This window comes from Oncorhynchus clarkii, chromosome 7 (assembly GCF_045791955.1).
Source record: "Oncorhynchus clarkii lewisi isolate Uvic-CL-2024 chromosome 7, UVic_Ocla_1.0, whole genome shotgun sequence".
Taxonomy (NCBI): Eukaryota; Metazoa; Chordata; class Actinopteri; order Salmoniformes; family Salmonidae; genus Oncorhynchus; species Oncorhynchus clarkii.
In genome coordinates, this window is record NC_092153.1 from 17,976,167 (window position 1) to 17,996,244 (window position 20,078).

General features: G+C 43.4%; 1 protein-coding gene across 1 annotated transcript in view; it reads right to left on the minus strand.

Moving 5' to 3' along the window:
• The window catches only part of LOC139414140 (FERM and PDZ domain-containing protein 4-like), a 36,521-nt gene that overhangs the window by 8,154 nt on the left and 8,289 nt on the right, over window positions 1-20,078 (minus strand). Inside the window, exons 2-8 of the mRNA XM_071162021.1 lie at window positions 11,817-11,933; window positions 9,440-9,603; window positions 5,963-6,065; window positions 5,066-5,111; window positions 4,836-4,940; window positions 1,251-1,358; window positions 889-1,020 (exon numbers count right to left, since the gene is read on the minus strand). Of these exons, the coding sequence (XP_071018122.1) occupies window positions 889-1,020; window positions 1,251-1,358; window positions 4,836-4,940; window positions 5,066-5,111; window positions 5,963-6,065; window positions 9,440-9,603; window positions 11,817-11,933 (775 nt within the window). The remainder of the gene's footprint in view (window positions 1-888; window positions 1,021-1,250; window positions 1,359-4,835; window positions 4,941-5,065; window positions 5,112-5,962; window positions 6,066-9,439; window positions 9,604-11,816; window positions 11,934-20,078) is intronic.

Genomic DNA, 20,078 nt, shown 5'->3' on the forward strand with positions numbered 1-20,078 from the left:
ATTCCCGTTATTGCTTACCACCAAAGGGCTGTCTATGCAGGATGATGGTGATGCATATTAAAAGTATCCTCACTATGATCGCAGTACACTTTCATTAAAACATTGAAAGCAGAGGCGCCCTGCTGTGCCGGACTTGATAAATCACGCTGTGTTCTTGAGTCGCTCTATGAATACTGAGCAGGAAGTGTTTGCGCATGTCCCAAATGGCACCCTATTCCCTAGTGCACTACTTTTGACCAGCACTCTATGGGACGCTCTATGGGCCCTGGTCAAAAGTAGTGACCTATAATGGGAATAGGGTGCCATTTGGGATGTGTACTTTGTCTGTCTCAGCTAGAAGCTTGGAGTGTGATTGTGCGGTAGTGCTGGAATAGAATTGCCTCTTATCTATAGGATACTAAGTGAAGAGGCCGAGGTGGGAGTGTGTTTAGGAAGCAGAATGGGATCACTGAGGGTGACTCTGGGCTAGCAACAGATGAATGACTTTCATTCTCTCTATTCTCTCTGGGACGTTGATAACCTGGACCTGTAGCTATAGAGCTCCATACTGAGACCTATCCTCCTGAAATGGGCTAGGGGTGTCTAGTTCAGTTACATATATTATTCTCTTTCTTCCGCTCTTTTTCAAACTATTAGGACTTATGGCAGAAAGCAGAAGCTCCATTTGCTTTGTGTTAGATGAAATGCATAAGTGTATACTGCAAAGCACTAGTAAAAAGGGCTTTGTAAATTGATTGGTTGATTGAGTCATTGATTGATCTCTGTCATGAATTGCCCTCTTGGCCGGGTATACCTTACATAAGAGGTCGCTTGACCTCAATGGGACTTCCTGGATAAGTAAAGGTCAAACCAATGACTTAGCGTTAGCATGCCTACAGTAATTCCTACCTGAGTTAGCATCTCCTGTTCATGCAACAGTAGCAGCCTGCTGCCCGATCCCTCCGTCCGCTGTTCCAGCATCAGGGAGAAGTGCTCAATGCACTTGATGGACAGCTTCTCTTGTAAGGTCATGATAACATCCTATCACACCATAACCAAAGGTCAATTTCAATGTCCTAATACCAAATTATACATTTTTTTATTTGTTTTCTTGTTTTCTGCCACCGTGTAGCTAAGATGGTTATAATGCAATTTGCATTTCAAGTCAAGGTTGAGTCCCCACGCCATATTCCATTCATTTCCTCCCATTTCACCACGGTAATTATAGAAACAGTGCCACTCCAACCCCCTCCACAAAGTGCCACACACACCTTGATGGATGTGCTGCAGTCGAACCGGAACGACTTGGTCTGCCCGTTCTCCAGGTACACCTTCAGAACGTTCTGCATGAAGAGGAGAGAGTTGTCCTTCACTGTGTTCTGGGTGGAAAGGAGACACAGAAGAATGACATACAAGAAGACATACAGTAGCCTACATGAAGAGAACAGAGTTGTCCTTCACTGCGTTCTAGGTGGAAGCAGGACTTACAAAGGAATTACCTTATATTGCTTGCTAGCATTGTTGAACTGTCTGTATGTAGTCAGATAAACAAGTGTATATCAACACAGGAAGTATTCAGACCCCTTGACTTTTTCCACATTTTGTTACAGCCTTATTCTAAAATGTATTAAATTGTTTCCCCCCCGCCCCCCTCATCCAGCTACACACAATACCCCATAATGACAAAGCAAAAACAGTTTTAAAAAAAAATGTTAGCAAATGTATAAACATTTCTAACGGAAATATCACATTTACATAAGTATTGAGACCCTTTACTCTGTACTTTGTTGAAGCCCCTTTGGCAGCGATTACAGACTCAACTCTTCTTGGGTATGACGCTACAAGCTACAGGCACACCTTTATTTGGGGAGTTTATCCAATTCTTATCTGCAGATCCTCTCAAGCTCTGTCAGGTTGAATGGGGAGCATCGCTGCACAGCTATTTTCAGTTCTCTCCAGAGATGTTTGATCGGGCTCAAGTCGGGGCTCTGGCTGGGCCACTCAAGGATATTCAGAGACTTGTCCCGAAGCCACTCTTGCGTTGTCTTGGTTGTGTGCTTAGAGTCGTTGTCCTGTTGGAAGATGAACCTTTGCCCCAGTCTGAGGTTTTGAGCTCTCTGGAGCATGTTTTCATCAAGGATTTCTCTGTACCTTGCTCCGTTCATCTTTCCCTCGATCCTGACTAATCTCCCAGTCCCTGCAGCTGAAAAAAATCCCCAAAGCATGATGCTGCCACGAGCATACTTCACCGCAGGGATGGTGCCAGGTTTCCTCCAGATGTGACGCTGGGCATTCAGGACAAAGAATTCAATCTTGGTTTCATCAGACCAGAGAATCTTGTTTCTCATGGTCTGAGACTCTTTAGGTGCCTTTTGGCAAACTCCAAGCATGCTGTCATGTGCCTTTTACTGAGGAGTGGCTTCCGTCTGGCCACTCTACCATAAAGGCCTGATTGGTGGAGTGTTGCAGAGATAGTTGTCCTTGTGGATGGTTCTTCCATCTCCACAGAGGAACCCTATTGCTCAGTTTGGCCGGGGCAGCCAGGTCTAGGAAGAACGTTGGCAGTTCCAAACTTCTTCCATTCATGAATGACGGAGGCCACTGTGTTCTTGGGGGATCTTCAATGCTGCAGAAATGTTTTGGTACCTTTCCCCAAATCTGTTCCTCGACACAATCCTGTCTCGGAGGTCTGCGGACAATTCCTTCGACCTCATGGCTTGGTTTTTGCTCAGATGTGCACTGTCAACTGTGGGACCTTATATAGACAGGTGTGTGCCTTTCCAAATCATGTCCAGTCAATTGAATTTACCACAGGTGGACTTCAATCAAGTTGTAGAAACATCTCAAGGATGATCAATGGAAACAGGATGCACCTGAGCTCAATTTCGAGTCTCATAGCAAAGGGTCTGAATACTTATGTAAATAAGGTAAATCTGTTTTTTAGGTTTAATAAATGTGCAAGAAATTCTAAAAAACAGTTTTTTTTGTATGAGGTACTGGGTGTAGATTGATAAAGAAAACGTTTTGTTTAATCGATTTTAGAATAAGGCTGTAATGTAACAAAATGTGGAAAAAGTCAAGGGGTGTGAATAGCAATATCCATACTAGCACACCATTTACAATGCATCCCCAATAAATTGTTTCATTTGAACTGATATGCTGATGTGTATATTGGAAGAGAGCCTTACTTATACAAATAAAATACAAAGATATAATTCATGTGAACCAAATATACAGTTGAAGTCGGAAGTTTACATACACCTCAGCAAAATATATTTAAACTCAGTTTCACAATTCCTGACATTTAATCCTAGTAAAAATTCTCTGTTTTAGGTCAGTTAAGATCACCACTTCATTTTAAGAATGTGAAATGTCAGAATAATAGTAGATACAATTATTTATTTCAGCTTTATTTCTTTCATCACATTCCCAGTGGGTCAGAAGTTTACATACACTCAATTAGTATTTGCTAGCATTGCCTTAAATTGTTTAACTTGGGTCAAATGTTTTGGGTAGCCTTCCACAAGCTTCCCACAATAAGCTGGTGAAACCGAGTCAGGTTTGTTGGCCTCCTTGCTCGTGTACGCCTTTCCAGTTCTGCCCACAAATTTTCTATGGGATTGAGGTCAGGGCTTTGTGATGGCCACTCCAATACCTTGATTTTGTTGTCCTTAAGCCATATTGCCACAACTTTGAAAGTATGCTTGGGGACATTGTCCATTTGGAAGACCCATTTGCAACCAAGCTTTCGCTTCCTGACTGATGTCTTGAGATGTCTTCCTCATGAGGCCATCTATTTTGTGAAGTGCACCAGCCCCTCTTGCAGAAAAGCAGTTGGTTCTTCGGCTTGCAAGCCTCCCCCTTTTTCCTCCAAACATGATGATGATGATGGTCATGATGGTCATTACGGCCAAACAGTTCTATTTTTGTTTCATCAGACCAGATTACATTTCTCCAAAAAGTACGATCTTTGTCCCCATGTGCAGTTGCAAACCGTAGGCTGGCTTTTTTATGGAGGTTTTGGAGCAGTGGCTTCTTCCTTGCTGAGCGGCCTTTCAGGTTATGTCAATTTAGGACTCGTTTTACTGTGGATGTTAGATACAGATACAGCATCTTCACAAGGTCCTTTGCTGTTGTTTTGGGATTGATTTGCACTTTTCACACCAAAGTACGTTAATCTCTAGGAGACAGAATGCATCTCCTTCTTGAGCTGTGTGACAGCTGCGTGGTCCCTAGGTATGTATACTTGCGTTCTATTGTTTTTACAGATGAACGTGGTACCTTCAGGCATTTGTAAATTGCTCCCAAGGATGAACCAGACTTGTGGAGGTCTACAATTTTTTTCTGAGGTCTTGGCTGATTCCTTTTGATTTTCCCATGATGTCAAGCAAAGGGGCACTGAGTTCAAAGGTAGGCCTTGAAATATATCCCCAGGTACATGTCCAATTGACTCAAATTATGTCAATTAGTCTATCAGAAGCTTCTAAAGTCATGACATCATTTTCGGGAATTTTCTAAGCTGTTTAAAGGCACAGTCAACTTAGTGTATATAAACTTCTGACCCACTGGAATTGTAATACAGTGAATTATAAGTGAAATAATCTGTCTGTAAACAATTGTTGGAAAAATGACTTGTGTCATGCACAAAGTAGATGTCCTAGCCGACTTGCCAAAACTATAGTTTGTTTACAAGAAATTTGTGGAGTGGTTGAAAAACGAGTTTTAATGACTCCAACCTAAGTGTATGTAAACTTCTGGCTTCAACTGTACACAAATAACTTTTGTCAGTTCAGTTGGTGGTTAAAGGTCAAATGGATAAATTCAATGGTCAACCATGTGACAGGAGGAGAACTTACCGGAACCTGACCGTTAATGATGACCTCTTCTGCGAAGCGCACTTTGACCGGATTGGACTTGAGCCTGGCTTTTTTGGCTGCACTGATGAACGCTGATTTGGGCGACTGAGAAGAGAGCGATTTAGCATGGAGGTCAGGATGAAAACAATCTCTGTGTCGGGTGTGCAGCAATCATACATCCTGTTATTATAAACAACATAACCAACAGTTCAAAAAATAAAGATACTCACAGGGTACGGCTGGACAACAGTCAACATAATGGACTCCTTACAGTTTCTGCAGGGAGAAAAGCACATTTAATTGACTGATAGTCACAGTGAATGACTTCAATTTAATGGCAACGTAAACAGGAAATCAATGATTTCCAATCCAATATAATGAACTACACGGGCACACAGGCACAGACGCGCACAGCACGCATGCACACATGTTTGGAGGCACACACACGCATGGACATACATACACACACCATATTCTGGTATCTAGGGGGGGGGGCTGAGATGTTATTAAAAATGTTCACGTCTCCACAAACAAACAGGCAAGAACACAGCCTCACTTCAGACTCTGACATTTATCAATTTCAAATGAAATGTCATGTCTGCTACGTTATAAAGTATAATTACCCAAGCTTTTGGCTTAGATCTGTTCAGTACAATTGGCTCTGAATATGTGAGAGATGCCCAATCAAGTAATGCAGTCACGAAAATGCAATGTTCACTTTTCAGAATTGAACACATAAAAACGACCGAAGGCCTTTTGAGAAAGTCTGGTCATCCTTCAGAAATACAACAACTGTCAGCCGTGTTTACACTCCACAGAGCATAATCACAAAATAAAAACTACAACGTGAAGGACAGGACACAAGATGTCCCCCCCCCCCCTAAGGGTTCGGATGTGTCCGGGAAATTACAGCCATCAAATCACTGAATACTTTGTAACGTCTCTACTCTGTTAAGGAGACAGAAATAATGGTTTATGAAATTATTTTCTCAAAAGGAAAAAAGTGCCTGTAAAGTCTGGCGCCTGAAGGGCCATGGGAGATAACAGCTGTTGGCACAACTGGACATAGTTACCCATGCTGAATACCCTAGATAAACAGAGACAATAAGACAGACAGACAGGGTCACCTGACGAGGTCGATGACTCGTTCCCTGGGCACTGAGCTGACTGCCTCGTCGTTGATCATGATGATCTCATCTCCTGGGATCAGCTTTCCCTCCGAGGGACCTCCTGCAAACACAAACACACACACACACACACACACACACACACACACACACACACACACACACACACACACACACATGAATGCACAGGCACACACACACACATGCACACAGATTGTCAGGGATTTGTACATACATTTGTCGTAAACAATGCTGATGCACTGAGACGTTTAGGCTCCGTGTTCACGTTGTCTTCGGTTCAAATCTGGTTTCAAACGTCAGCCCTACCCGCTAACACCAAAGAAAAATGAACTCATGACATTTTTCTCAAAAACTCAGGTTCACTCAATTCCCAGGTGTGACACAGTCTCTCTGCGTCCCACTCTCTCCTGTGGAGATTGCGAGCTTCTCAACCGGCGCTGGCAATTGAATCTCTCTGCTTGTGTTGTAGAGGCACAATGTAGAGGCACAGATGAAGATGGGCCTTTGTTCCCGATGCCTGCACCGATTCTGAAAGCGCTAATTATTTTCCAACAAGAAAGCCTGTTTCCCGTGATAGTGAAGTTCTGAATAAACGGATTGATGGATGACACTGGCTGAGGAGAGGAGACGTGAGGAGAGAGCGTAGGGGGCTTCAGAAACTCTCCCAACATCTGAATAGAATAGAGACGCTGAGAGAGAATCCCTCTGCCTTACTGTTTTGTCGTCTCAGTCTGTAGTCACACCGGATGAGCAACACTCATAAGTTGACTGACAATGTTACATGTGTCAAAGGCTTTCAGCAGATTATTGGGATAAAATGAAAACAACATGGAATACCTAAAGGATCGATTGTCCAACAACCATCATGTAATCCATCAGTGATTGGTGTTTCTCACCGACTAATATTCGCTGTACCTCACCAAAGTTGTCAGATGAGAACAAAAAAGTAATTTGATTGGTGTCACTGCATGTCCAATTGCATCATGTCATTTTAATTATCACACTAATTGACAGGGAAAAGCCACCACTACAGCACTGTGTTTCAGTGAGCTCATATACAGCCTAGCGGAGATTCAGTTCAAGAGGTAATTGTTCTGTCGAGAATTCATAATTGCTCAGGGGCTGCTATAGGCGAGATACAATCCATGGCAGTGGCTGCCTTATGCATTTATTTAGTCAGGCAGATATGTGAAATAAAAAATAAATCAAATCAAATCTTTATTTAACCAGGTAGGCTAGTTGAGAACAAGTTCTCATTTGCAACTGCGACCTGGCCAAGATAAAGCAAAGCAGTGTGACACAGACAACAACAGCATAGTTACACATGGGATAAACAAACGTACAGTCAATAACACAATATAAAAAGTCTATATAGAGTGTGTGCAAATGGCATAAGGAGGTAAGACAATAAATAGGCCATAGCAGTGAAGTACTTACAATTTAAGAAATTAACACTGGAGTGATAGATGTGCAGGTGATGATGTGCAAGTAGAAATACTGGTGTGCAAAAGAGCAAAAAAGTAAACAAAAACAATATGGGGATGAGGTAGGTAGTTGGATGGGCTATTTACAGATGGGCTGTGTACAGGTGCAGTGATCGGTAAGTTGCTCAGATAGCTGATGTTTAAAGTTGGTGAGGGAGATAAGTCTCCAACTTCAGCGATTTTTGCAATTCGTTCCAGTCATTGGCAGCAGAGAACTGGAAGGAAAGGCGGCCAAATGAGGTGTTGGCTTTGGGGATGACCAGTGAGATATACCTTCTGGAACGCGTGCTACGGGTGGGTGGTGTTATGGTGACCAGTGAGCTGAGATAAGGCGGAGCTTTACCTAGCAAAGACTTATAGATGACCTGGAGCCACTGGGTCTGGCGACGAATGTGTAGCGAGGGCCGGCCAACGAGAGCAGACAAGTCGCAGTGGTGTGTAGTATATGGGGCTTTAGTGACAAAACGGATGGCACTGTGATAGACTGCATTCCAGTTTGCTGAGTAGAGTGTTGGAGGCTATTTTGTAAATGACATCGCAGAAGTCGAGGATCGGTAGGATAGTCAGTTTTACGAGGATGTGTTTGGCAGCGTGAGTGAAGAAGGCTCTGTTGCCAAATAGGAAGCCTATTCTAGATTTAATTTGGGATTGGAGATGTTTAATATGAAACTGGATGGAGAATTTACAGTCTAACCAGACACCTAGGTATTGTAGTTGTCCACATATTCCAAGAACCGTCTAGAGTGTCACCCCCTTTGAAGAGGGGGATGACAGCGGCAGCTTTCCAATCTTTAGGAATCTTGGACAATACGAAAGAGAGGTTGAACAGACTGGTAATAGGGGTTGCAACAATGGCGGCAGATCATTTTAGAAAGAGAGGGTCCAGATTGTCTAGCCCAGCTGATTTGTACGAGTCCAGGTTTTGCAGCTCTTTCAGAACATCTGCTATCTGGATTTGGGTGAAGGAGAAGCTGGGGAGGCTCGGGCAAGTAGCTGCGGGGGGTGCGGAGCTGTTGGCCGGCGTTGGGGGAGCCAGGAGGAAAGCATGGCCAGCCGTAAATAAATGCTTATTGAAATTCTTGATTATCGTGGATTTATCGGTGGTGACAGTGTTTCCTAGCCTCAGTGCCGTGGACAGCTGGGAGAAGGTGCTGTTATTCTCCATGGACTTTACAGTGTCCCAAAACTTTTTGGAGTTAAAGCTACAGGATGCAAATTTCTGCTTGAAAAAGCTAGCCTTTGATTTGCTAACTGACTGCGTGTATTGATTCATGACTTCCCTAAAAAGTTGCATATCGCGGGGACTATTCAATGCACGGGGACATATCGCGGGGACTAGATAGATGACATCACACCAGGGCCAGAAGTCTCATTAGAATTAACACAACCCTCATATTCATAAATAATTCTCGATCATGACAATTGTGGTTATTGAATTGTATTGTTGATCAAACAGTGATTATTGATATACCCCCTAGGCTGATAGAGACGTGACATGTGCTTGGAGCCAAGGACCACTGCTTACAAAGTGCTGAGGCTGAAAAGCCCTATGGCATCAATGTCATACTACAAGCATGTGACAACGATTGAACTGCTCTTATTAACCAAAATACAGATAATGTTACCGACACTTGAAAGGTCGATGGGAAAGCCAGAATTAACCCAAGGATGTAAAGGTATCCATAACACATACACTAGAATGTAATTTGCATTGACTAAAATGTCTTTGAACACTTTGTACCAATATCATGTTCAGTAGATTTCTGAACTTCATGTAGGGACATATCTGGATATGATCCCATGAAACAGCTACGGCCCTGTTCTGACATGAGTGTCATGTATATTGATATGGTTTTAAATTAGAGCTCTTCAGGTGAGTTCGGTCAGTGATGATCATGGGAGACGTAGGCGGAGGGATATACCAGGAGGGGTCATGGGAGATGTAGGCAGTTGGTGGGACGTTGATGCATACCAGGCGTAACAGAGCGTACCACCACCGGTTTCTCACTCCCGGCCACGAAGCCAAACCCCAGGACAGGGTCTCGTCTCATCTCCACCAGCCGGGGGTCAGGGGGCACCAGCTGCACCCCATCCAGACGGTGCACCTCCTCCAGGGAGCTGCTCTGGGACACGTGGCTGAGAGGAAACAGGAACAGGCAACGCATCATTAGAGACAGACTCAATAGGGGAGCTTCTCAGTCCAAACTGATCCAACTGGAGACTAATGACATAGGACTCTCCTGACTAGAATAGTGTTTTCCCTAGTATTGGGTAGGCCTTACTCCAAACTATTTTGTTCCCTGCCTAAAACAAATTAGTCCCAAAACTGTGAGGAACCGGCGAGAGGGTAGTGGGATCAGTTTGGAATTGGGCCCCAGAATGATTCTGTTATTAACTCAAGTAATTATTATTTGACCTTTATTTATACAGGTAAGTCAATTAGGAACACATTCTTATTTACAATGACAACCTGATTCATAAAAACAATCAGCAGTCTGGCACCCTGTATCTGGGTGCGGTCAGCAGTCTACAAATAGACACTTCCCACTTAGATAACTAACACATCTAATTTATACTGTGCTACATAGCACTCCTAAATCATCTGACACACTTCCTCATGCAAGCACGTACGCACAATGGGTCAAAGGTTGAAGTTCACTGTCTGGCATTAGTGATGTGATTGGGTGTGGCATCCTACATTTGTGCTTCTGATGTACCCACTTGCACCATATCCACAGTCCACATCCTCCATGTTCGTGTTTTTCTGCCCTCTCTTTACCTATTCCAATTGGTTCTGTCCATCCCCCTTCTAAACTAATGTCTACTGGTTCTGTGATAATATGAAGTATCTCTGGGTTATATAATCCATTACATCTTTTTGGCGTCTCCATTCTCTCTCTGTTCAGGTCCATTTTCTCAGGACTAGTTTCAATACAGCTTCACTACTTTACTGTAGCTCTCCCTCTCCTAAATCTGTATTCTGATGAATCGTGTTCAATCCCGTACCCTAGGTGAGCTTACACGCAGGCATATCGATCACGGTTTCATCTCCAAGAGCTGGGCAAATGGTCATAGTTCAGAGTTCACTGGCATCCGTGCCATGGAAGGTTAAATGCGGATGTTGCAGCGGATCCACACAGACCGGGACCAGGTAATCCATACATGGGTATACTAAGGGCACAGTAAACACCGGAATGTCTAATATTCCCTGGATATCAAAGGATAATATCAATAGTGTGGACTGTCTGGGATTCAGGATTCAGTGTACTATCATTATCCCAAGCGCACAGAGAGGGTGATGTATTTGAAATCCACTCAGTCCTTTATGCCCAACAGGGAGACCCATCTATTACACTCAGGCCAAATCAGAGAAAAATATCGCCACAAAGCCAGATATATTGCTCTGAGACCAGCCATATATTATCCTCCTAATAGCTGTTTCATACCTCCGATGGTACGGCTCGCACATACACGCCCACGTGCACACACACACGTAGGCAGGCAAGCACACACATTCCCCTTTGCCACGAAGGAGAACAGCAACATTCACTAAACCTGTAACAGTAGGTTGTGCTAGGTTAGGTTAGGAGAACAATCTCGTCGGTTTACCTGTCCTCATCCATTTATTTCTCACGCCTAGAAATCCAATTGTCACACTCCCTTATCTGCACTCCGGTGTCATCTCTGTGAACGTCACCCCATTTTCACTGGGATCAAAGAAGCCTCCATGCTAGTGACACGTCTAGAGATAGGAGACAGCACCTTTTCCTTGTTCAGAGCTCCTGCGTCACTCAGTGGGGAAAAGGTGTGCTTTATGTATCCACAGAGGTAGTAAAAGAAATCAGTATTCCAAAAGAATTCAAGACACTGAGGCAGTCTACGTCAGACAGGGATGAGGGGATGGAGGTGTATGGGGGGGGGATCAGTATTCCATTGGCATACTTTTGATACAGGACACGGGAGAACATGACGTGTCTGGAATTTCCAGACAAAATTGGAACGACGGACCTTTAAAAAGAAAAACACTACACTAGTCCTCATAATCCTTAGGAATCTCCATTACAGCGCAGGTGTTCCCTAGCACCTGTCATAACTGACGTTTTGACTAATCACACTATGAGTCAGGACGGTTAAGTCAGGACGGTTAATCAAACAATGTAGGTGATCACACACACACACACTCACTAATTATACTGTAAGGCACACTCACTGAGCAACAGGGTGTCACGTGTTATAATGCTACAACAAGTGATTTGAATGTTAATAGCTGAGTGAGGTGGACTTGAATTAGGCCTGGTTGTGCCTGGACACTGTTGTTGTACACCCCCCTGGGGAGGGATGGTACTTACTTGCTGAAGTAGTCTCGGCCGTCCCTGTAAGAGCCCATGTCCCAGCCATAGGGGGGTCCCGGCAGGGAGCCCCAGGATCCAGAGGGGGGAGGCCAGCCCGATGATTTGGTCTTGTGGCTGAAGCAGAGCAAAATGAGGTGTAAGGATGATCGTATGGGCGTCTTACTAATATGTGATGTTGCTGTAAGGAACACCTTTCTCAGAGCCTACCCACAACTGGACCACGGGACATTATTGTTCCTAGTCGTTCGAGCTGGATATCTACATAGCTTAACATAATTGGCTGCTACGGTCATTACATAGCCGCTGTAGCCAAGTCCTGCAATGAAATTCTGTTAAGAGTGTGAAGGCATGAGGCAGTCAGAGAACCCCGAGACGACCGTCGGACGGCTCACCGTAAATTAAATGAAGGGTGTAACCGAGACGTCAAGGCTTCAAACTAATGCTTGGAGATTTGTGAAATTGGTTGCGTATCAACAGCACTAACATTGGCATCCTCTCTTGGATAAACTTTGCATCAAGTGTGCCTAGAATCAAAATGTATCATTGTCATTCTCAACTCTTCACAGGGCCAAATCATACAGAACATACAATAGCCACCATTTGTTAAAATTTTTATCACATACAAAAGATTGGCTTCCAAGCCTTGAGGTAGAAATAACACTGTCGTGACAGTTCAATGACAACGCCAAGCTAGGGCACAGTGGAACACGGAGGACATCATGTCAGAAACACACAGTAGGTGACAAACACCCACAGATTGATGTGTCACAGTGTATTCATTCACACTCTGGCCTTCAGCCACCGACACGCCACGCTGCATTGATGTCTGTGTAAAGCACAACGTGGTAGCACAACGTGGTAGCACAACGTGATAAGGCACCATACGGCAATATGTAGAACAATAAAGACAAGATCAGAAAACATGTTTTCAACAGTAACCTTTCTTTATGGACACAAAACCCCAGTGAAAACAATTTAGCGTGGATTTTAATCAGCTGATACTTAAATATCCCTCAAAAATATCATACTTATAGACTTAATGGGTTGACTACATTAAGTGGGACATCAGTGGGACAATATCAACCCTATTATCCCATCATGGGGGTGGGTTTCAGAGAGCCAGCTATGCAGTCGGTCGGCATGCTTGTGTCTCAGCGTGTGTCTCATTGTGTTGAAGAGGCTTTTGGTCTAAACCAAACTGCTGTGGCGGATTCCGAGCTGAGGCCTTCATCTCCTAATCCTCCTCATCAGAGCCAAAACAAATCTACCACTGTGTGTGTGTGTGTGTGTGTGTGTGTGTGTGTGTGTGTGTGTGTGTGTGTAGTAAGAGGATTTAAAGGAAGAGGAGGAGGAGAGGGAGTGTATGAAAAACGCCATTCCACTAGAGATCTGATGTCACAGCCTAGCAGGGAGCAGAAGGGGGGGAGAAGGGAGGGATTTGGGTATTGATGTGGGAACCCTGTGGTCTCAGTGCAAATATGACAATTGTTTTTGCAGGAAGGAAAAGTTGTGGGAGTTAAAAAGAGGAGAAGACTATGAGAATAAGAGATTCAAATGATCAGTTCAATGATCATCATCATCATCATCAAACAGAGTGGCTGTACTTTGCATGAATAAAAAAAAACAACCATTGACCCATGAAGCCTGTAATCAATATGAAACATGGGCCATGTAGCAACACTTTTCAAGGAAATCGAAAAGCACTTTCCCTTTCAGAGGTAGAATCATTTCTGAATAGCTTTTGCTGCAACCCCCCCCCCCCCCCCAGAGATAGCAGAACCACTCAAGGCCTTGAATCAATTTGATTCAACTGCAAAAAGGTCCCAAAGAACTAAAACTGAGCAACAAATCTAAACGTAGACCGATTATCTCTTGGCCATTCTGAACAGAATGATGGTGAATCGAGTCATTTCCAAAAGTTGTTGTAAGATTTGGGCTCATAGCCTAATGCCTGGCTGTGAATGACAGCCAGTCTCATGATGACACATAGTCTGTTGTATGATGGTCATAGCCTCCTGAATGAAGTCTTACATCCTATTGCTTGGTTATACCTTCAAAGCCTGCCATTACATCCACTGATTTTCCCTTCTTTTGAACAGGTCTGTAAAACACTTGAAACAAACAATGGCCTACAGTGGCATAATACACAATCAGCAATCTCCCTGCACTGGATGTGTGTGTGTGTGTGTGTGTGTAACAAGTATTCTGGTCTCTGGACAGTTTACTCATTGCGCAAGCATTGCCTAGCGAAATATCTTTGCTATGTATAACCTACATGCTTTGAAAAGGGTCTTTCAGATCACATGTCTCACGCACACTCTCTAGCTTTTCTCCAGCATTTCTAAAACCATCTATGTTGGAGCAGAAAGGTTTTTCGAGAGGATGGAGTCCAGCATTGTCCTATTCTTCAAGCAAGAAGTGTGTCAAAAGCCATTTTTCCTTTTCCTGAGTGCTCCCATCCTCATATACCCATCTAGTTGTGGACTATTCTGTGGCACCACCGCCAGCTATGATCATCAGAACAATTATCGCTTGGTTCAGAGAATCGCATTCTTGTCGAGCTCTGATGGCTGAGGAGACCTCATGCCGTTAGTGCTAGCAGGCTTTCGTCACACTCCACACAGCAGTATGTTCAGCTTGGACGGCTCCTCACTCACCATGCTCCAGCAAGCAGGGGTAAAGAGGCTAGACCGAGAGAGAGAGACAGTGAGAGAGAGTGCGAGCCCTGGTTAAAAACCTGTTCTCCCCTCTCTACCTAGGTCTCTACCCAGACATTCAGCCAGCCACACACATGCTAATAGCTTTTCCATGATGCGTTAGTCTCCATTAGTACAATGTCAAAAAGAGATGCTACAATCTCCCTCCCCGGGCCCTGCCTCTCTTTTTACACTCTAAGGAATAACTAGGCTAATACCCCCCTTCGCTCCAAGACTGGATGGAGGGCATAGAAATATTCAACGACAAGAGAGCACCTCAGTCATACAATTGAGACAAGTCTCGACCTTGGCCTTTTAAGGAACCAAAACGAGCACTTTTGGGGACAGGAAACATTAACATTTGTGAAAAATCTGCCTCAATTTTGTGTTTCTTTACAGCATATTTTCACAATATAGTTGTTTTTCATTATTTATTGGCTAAAAGGCCTCCCTTGTTCGGTGGGAATTCTACAGTTACAGAGAGCAAAGGCTAAAGTGATCCTGGACGAGTATATTTTAGGCTTTTTTTCCACGAACAACCCAGGTTACTCTCCCTCCATCTGGGGATCATCCATCTAAAGTGTGTGGAGGTCTGGTTCCCTGCCATGAATTATAGAAAAGGACACAAAGGCAGTGGCTAGAGAGCATCAGTGTGTCCCTATGTGGTTCTGCAACATTCCCTGTGGATGACTAAAACACTCTGCTAGGAGCCATTTTATCACTTCTGCACTCTGCTCCAAACTGTAGAAATAGACACGGCAGAATGGAGAGGGTTTTAAATTCTACTTAGACCTACCTAGACAGCGTACATCTTCACAGGTCATGTGGTCAGAATGTGGTATAAAATCAGTCAAGCTGGAGATACAAATAGCCCCACCAATATGGTTGCTATCGGCCACGTTTAATGCAAATTCTACACATCGTAAATCTATGACCTTGACTTCATCACCATCCAAGAGCTGTGACTCAAGGCATCCCATTAACTTTTTCCACCACCAGCAGCCTACTAGAGATTCCTCTCCCCTCCCATGTCGGTCTGTGGTGCTTCAGAGAGTCATAAATGAAACATCCCTCCATGTCTTTAAAAGATGCCCTCAAAGTGCTCCCTATTAATACAGCATGGCTTTCTGAAGAAGACAACATGCTTCAGCTCTCACAGCGACATTTTATGTAACCCGGCCATACCACAACCCATGCTCTGCTCTGAACATTTTGTCCAGGGAGGATGCACTATAGGCCTGGACGAGGGAATGCTGAGGACCACATGAAAACTGCAAGCGTTTCGCAGAGGCAGTTGTTGTTAAAAGGCAATGTATGGAAGCTTTGAGTTATCAAAAATGTACATTTTAAGTGGATAACCTTGCAGTTTTATTGGGATTTTGTTACTCAGAGTTAATTGCTATTCATTTAGAGTTCATTGCTTTAGAGCATGAGAAAAGCATGATGTTCCACTATGTAAAACAAGGGGTTTAGGTTTCCATTCAGCACCACCAGTAGCCCTGAATTGTTCAGCACCATGGACAGCACTAGTGCTCAACCCAGCCACCATACTGAAGCCGCACTACTCACTGCAATCACCTTGATGCAGCAATTTACTCAAATGGAAGGTCAAAAAGCACATTGCTGGAATGACAAAGCCCGCAAATTCTCTTTCTTCACTGTCACTTAGTGACTCTCTCTCGCTCTCTCTGTCACTCACACACACTAACATAGCCCCTGAGCCTTTTGGCCTCCTTGCCGGCACACACAGACCATGACAGGCTATGGTTCTCACAGGCCTCCCCATGCTCTTATTTTGATTGCTATTCATTCATGGCTTTGCTATGTATAATGATGTACGTCAACTGGCTAAATGAACAGTCTTGGTAGTCAGTAACAAATGCAATAATACAGTTACAGCTATCAGCTACATTCTCTGGGTAGCGCCTTGATACTCCTTCGTTTCCGTGTAGTTTACAGTCGCATCAAGTCAAGTGTGTGTATACCGCACACGTGCACGCACACACACCTCCATTGATGCCGATTGCTCTGATCTTACAATAAATGACATAACCTGTTCTGACATCCCCATACCTATCACACTGTGCTTCAAGGGAGCACAGATCAGAAGGAGAAGAACATGAAAGGCAGAACAAAACAAAGCCATGCCCCTCTTCCTGTCCCTGAGTGACAGTAGCAGGAAACCCATAGGCAGAGCAAAGAGACAGAGAGAGAGGGTCGTGGGGGTGTGCACGCTGTAGGAGGCTGCCATGGAGGCTGCTGGTGGTAATGGTGGTAGTGGCGAGGGTTGTTGTTTTAACCCTGGCACATGGTCTGGCAGGAAGCCCACAGCAAAGCATGACCCTCTGCAGCAGAACAGTAAGAACAGTACATCCTCAGTAGGCTCCACCAGCCAGCCAGCCAGCAAGACTCACTCACACACAGAGGGATGGAGACTATCAGTATTCAGCTCATGACTCAAAGGCTGGAGCTGAACACCTTTGAGATTCCGTTCTGAAGAATGGTTCCCTAGGGAGCTGATCCTTTGCCCTTAGTCTTATGGCAAGTGTGTGTGTTTTGTAGTGCTCTCTCTATATTGTTTGTTCCTAGTCCTTCAAACAACAATCATATAGGCCAAATGCCCTCTTCAAGGGGTGTTCTTGAGTACTGAATGATGTGGAAAGGAAATATTCTACTAGGGCACTCAATATATTTGGTTTGACTTCCTATAATCTAGAGGCACCTGTCCATTGAATATTTCAACCTGTATCGTCCTTCAGTTAAAGGAGGCATTAACATAAAGTTATGACATTGAATTATAGCCCATTATTTGGCCCCTTATTTGGCCGGCTGACACACACCTCACTCATTAACAAAGTGATTCAGAGGGCTAGGTCACATCTGTGATAGTTTGCAATGGCCATGCTAATTCGGAATAAAACAAACTCTGTAGGTCATTCAAGAGGGATATTTCAAATCCACAGATTAGAGATAATCACTGTCATTTTAATTGTTGGAAAATAAATTAATCCAGCCATTTCTCACATTGTTCTCCTCCCACTTCAATGTACTGGTAACCCTGAGATAACCTGATCACTTGCATGTTAGTAGTACAATGTGGACATGATTTGTTTAGATAACATTGTTTACAATATTGATATATTATCAGTTGCAGAACAAGACGTATTTGTACATCTTCTCTTTTCTGCCCAAACTGATGTTGGGGTTAAATAGAACACATTCCAGACAGTATGATTCTAGCCTAGCCCTGGTCCCAGACCTGTTTGTGCAAACATGTTCAGCATGCCAAAGTGTGACAGGGAGCTGGCATGATAGCCAGGCTGGCATATAGGATAGTATAATTAATTTCAGTATGAAAACTGACTAAACATATCACACACATACGAAAAAGGGAGCGCGTATATTGCAGTCAGATGTTGTAGACCTAGATTTCCTAAATGGCTCATAAAAGCTTGTTTGATATTCATCCATTTTAATAAATGCTCCAGGTTGCCAGATTGGGTTCACTCATTATTATAAATTGTCCGGAAAGCCAGATTGGGTTCTTCAACTTTCTTAGACAATTAGGAAACACAAGTCTCGTGAAGCGATCATTAAGAGGTCTGTGCAGGTTCTGGTTGACAAAGCCCCAGCTGATGGTAGCAGCTTGTGTGCATACATACAGATTTTGTGGTGGGGTTGGGGTGCATCACGTTCGCCAGTGTTAAACACAGATGAATGCAACATCTGCATTAGCAAAACACTGGAGCACAAATCCCACAGATAAAAATCCCACAGAACAAGCATCACTAAATACAAGACAAATATATCCCAAACAAGACCACAAAAGATAATCATTAGTGCCGAAGAGCAGTGCTGTTTCAGTGCTGTTTCAGTGCTGTTTCAGTGCTGTTTCAGTGCTGTTTCAGTGCTGTTTCAGGGCTGTTTCAGTGCTGTTTCAGTGCTGTTTCAGTGCTGTTTCAGTGCTGTTTCAGGGCTGTTTCAGTGCTGTTTCAGTGCCGTTTCAGGGCTGTTTCAGTGCTGTTTCAGTGCTGTTTCAGTGCTGTTTCAGCAGTAGTATTTAAGTGGTGTAAAATAACAAAGTAAAAATACTTACTGTACCTCCGTATCTGTATTTTGATCATTTTTACTTTTACACTACTACATTTGTAAAGAAAAACATGTGTATTTTTAACTCCCATACATCGCTGGCAACCAAATGTACTCATTACATTTTGAATGCTCAGGCAGGACAGCAATATGATCAATTCTATGCATAGAGATGATCAATTCTATGCATAGTCACTTTACAAATGACCTGGACAAACCTGTGCACATTGACTCGGTACCGGTACTCAGCCTCGTTACTGTTATGTCATTTTACTGTTACTTTTTGATTCTTTTTTCCACTTCAGTTTATTTAGTAAATATTTTCTTAACTATTTCCTGAACTGTATTGTTAGTTAAGAGCTTGTAAGTACGCATTTCACGGTAAGATCTAACCTGTTGTATTTGCGCATGTGATAAATAACATTTGATTTGAATTCCCGTACCTATCAATATAATACGTTATCTTACCTACTGCCTCGCGGACTCACTAAACTGCCACGCGGACTTACTAAACACTAAAGTAGTATTTTACTGGGTGACTCGCTTTCACTTGAGTCATTTCCTATTAAGTATGACAATTGAGTACTTTTTCTACCACCGTTAATGTAGTATTCAGCGAAGGGACAGGGGGGTGGGTATGTGTATGTATGTGTGTCTGTCGGTCTGCGTGTCTGTCGGTCTGCATGAGCATGTGCCTGTTGACATCCACTAATGTCTTGGTCTCTTTCTCTCAGCTTGTCGTTAACTGTGAATCCATGTAGTGAGTGAGTGATACTATCTAGAGTAAAACAAATCGCTGAGTGAGTTGACATCATTAGCGGATTAAACGCTAGACTGGAAAGTACTAAACCAAACAGGTCCCAGACACACTAGACTAGAGCATGAGACAATAACTATATTCTAATGAGATGCAAATTACCAATTTGAATGAATCACATAAAACATATGAATAATATAAATCATTTTCTTTTATAGCTGTTTGTTGAGCCAAGCTGGACTCACTGGACAGGCAAAGGCTGTTTTACGTAAATGTGTGTACCTCCATTAAAATAAATCCTCTTGGGGCTAGGGGGCAGAATTTTCACTTTTGGATAAATAGCGTGCCCAATTTCAACTTCCTGCTACTCATGCCAAGAATATAAGATATGCATATTATTCATAGATTTGGATAGAAAACACTCTGAAGTTTCTAAAACTGTTTGAATCATGTCTGTGAGTATAACATAACTTATGTAGCAGGCAAAACCCAGAGGACTAACTGTTCAGAAGTTGTTATTATTTTTGTCTCTCTCTGTTCCCTGACTTGTTATTGCCAAGGGATATTTCTTAGGAACCTGTTTTCCTGTGTTCCTACCGCTTCCACTGGATGTCACCAGTCTTTGGAAATTGGTTGAGGTTATTCCATTGTGCAATGAAGAAGTAGGCCAACTAGGAACTGGGTACACTTTTGTGAGTTGCGCAAGACGTGAAAAGT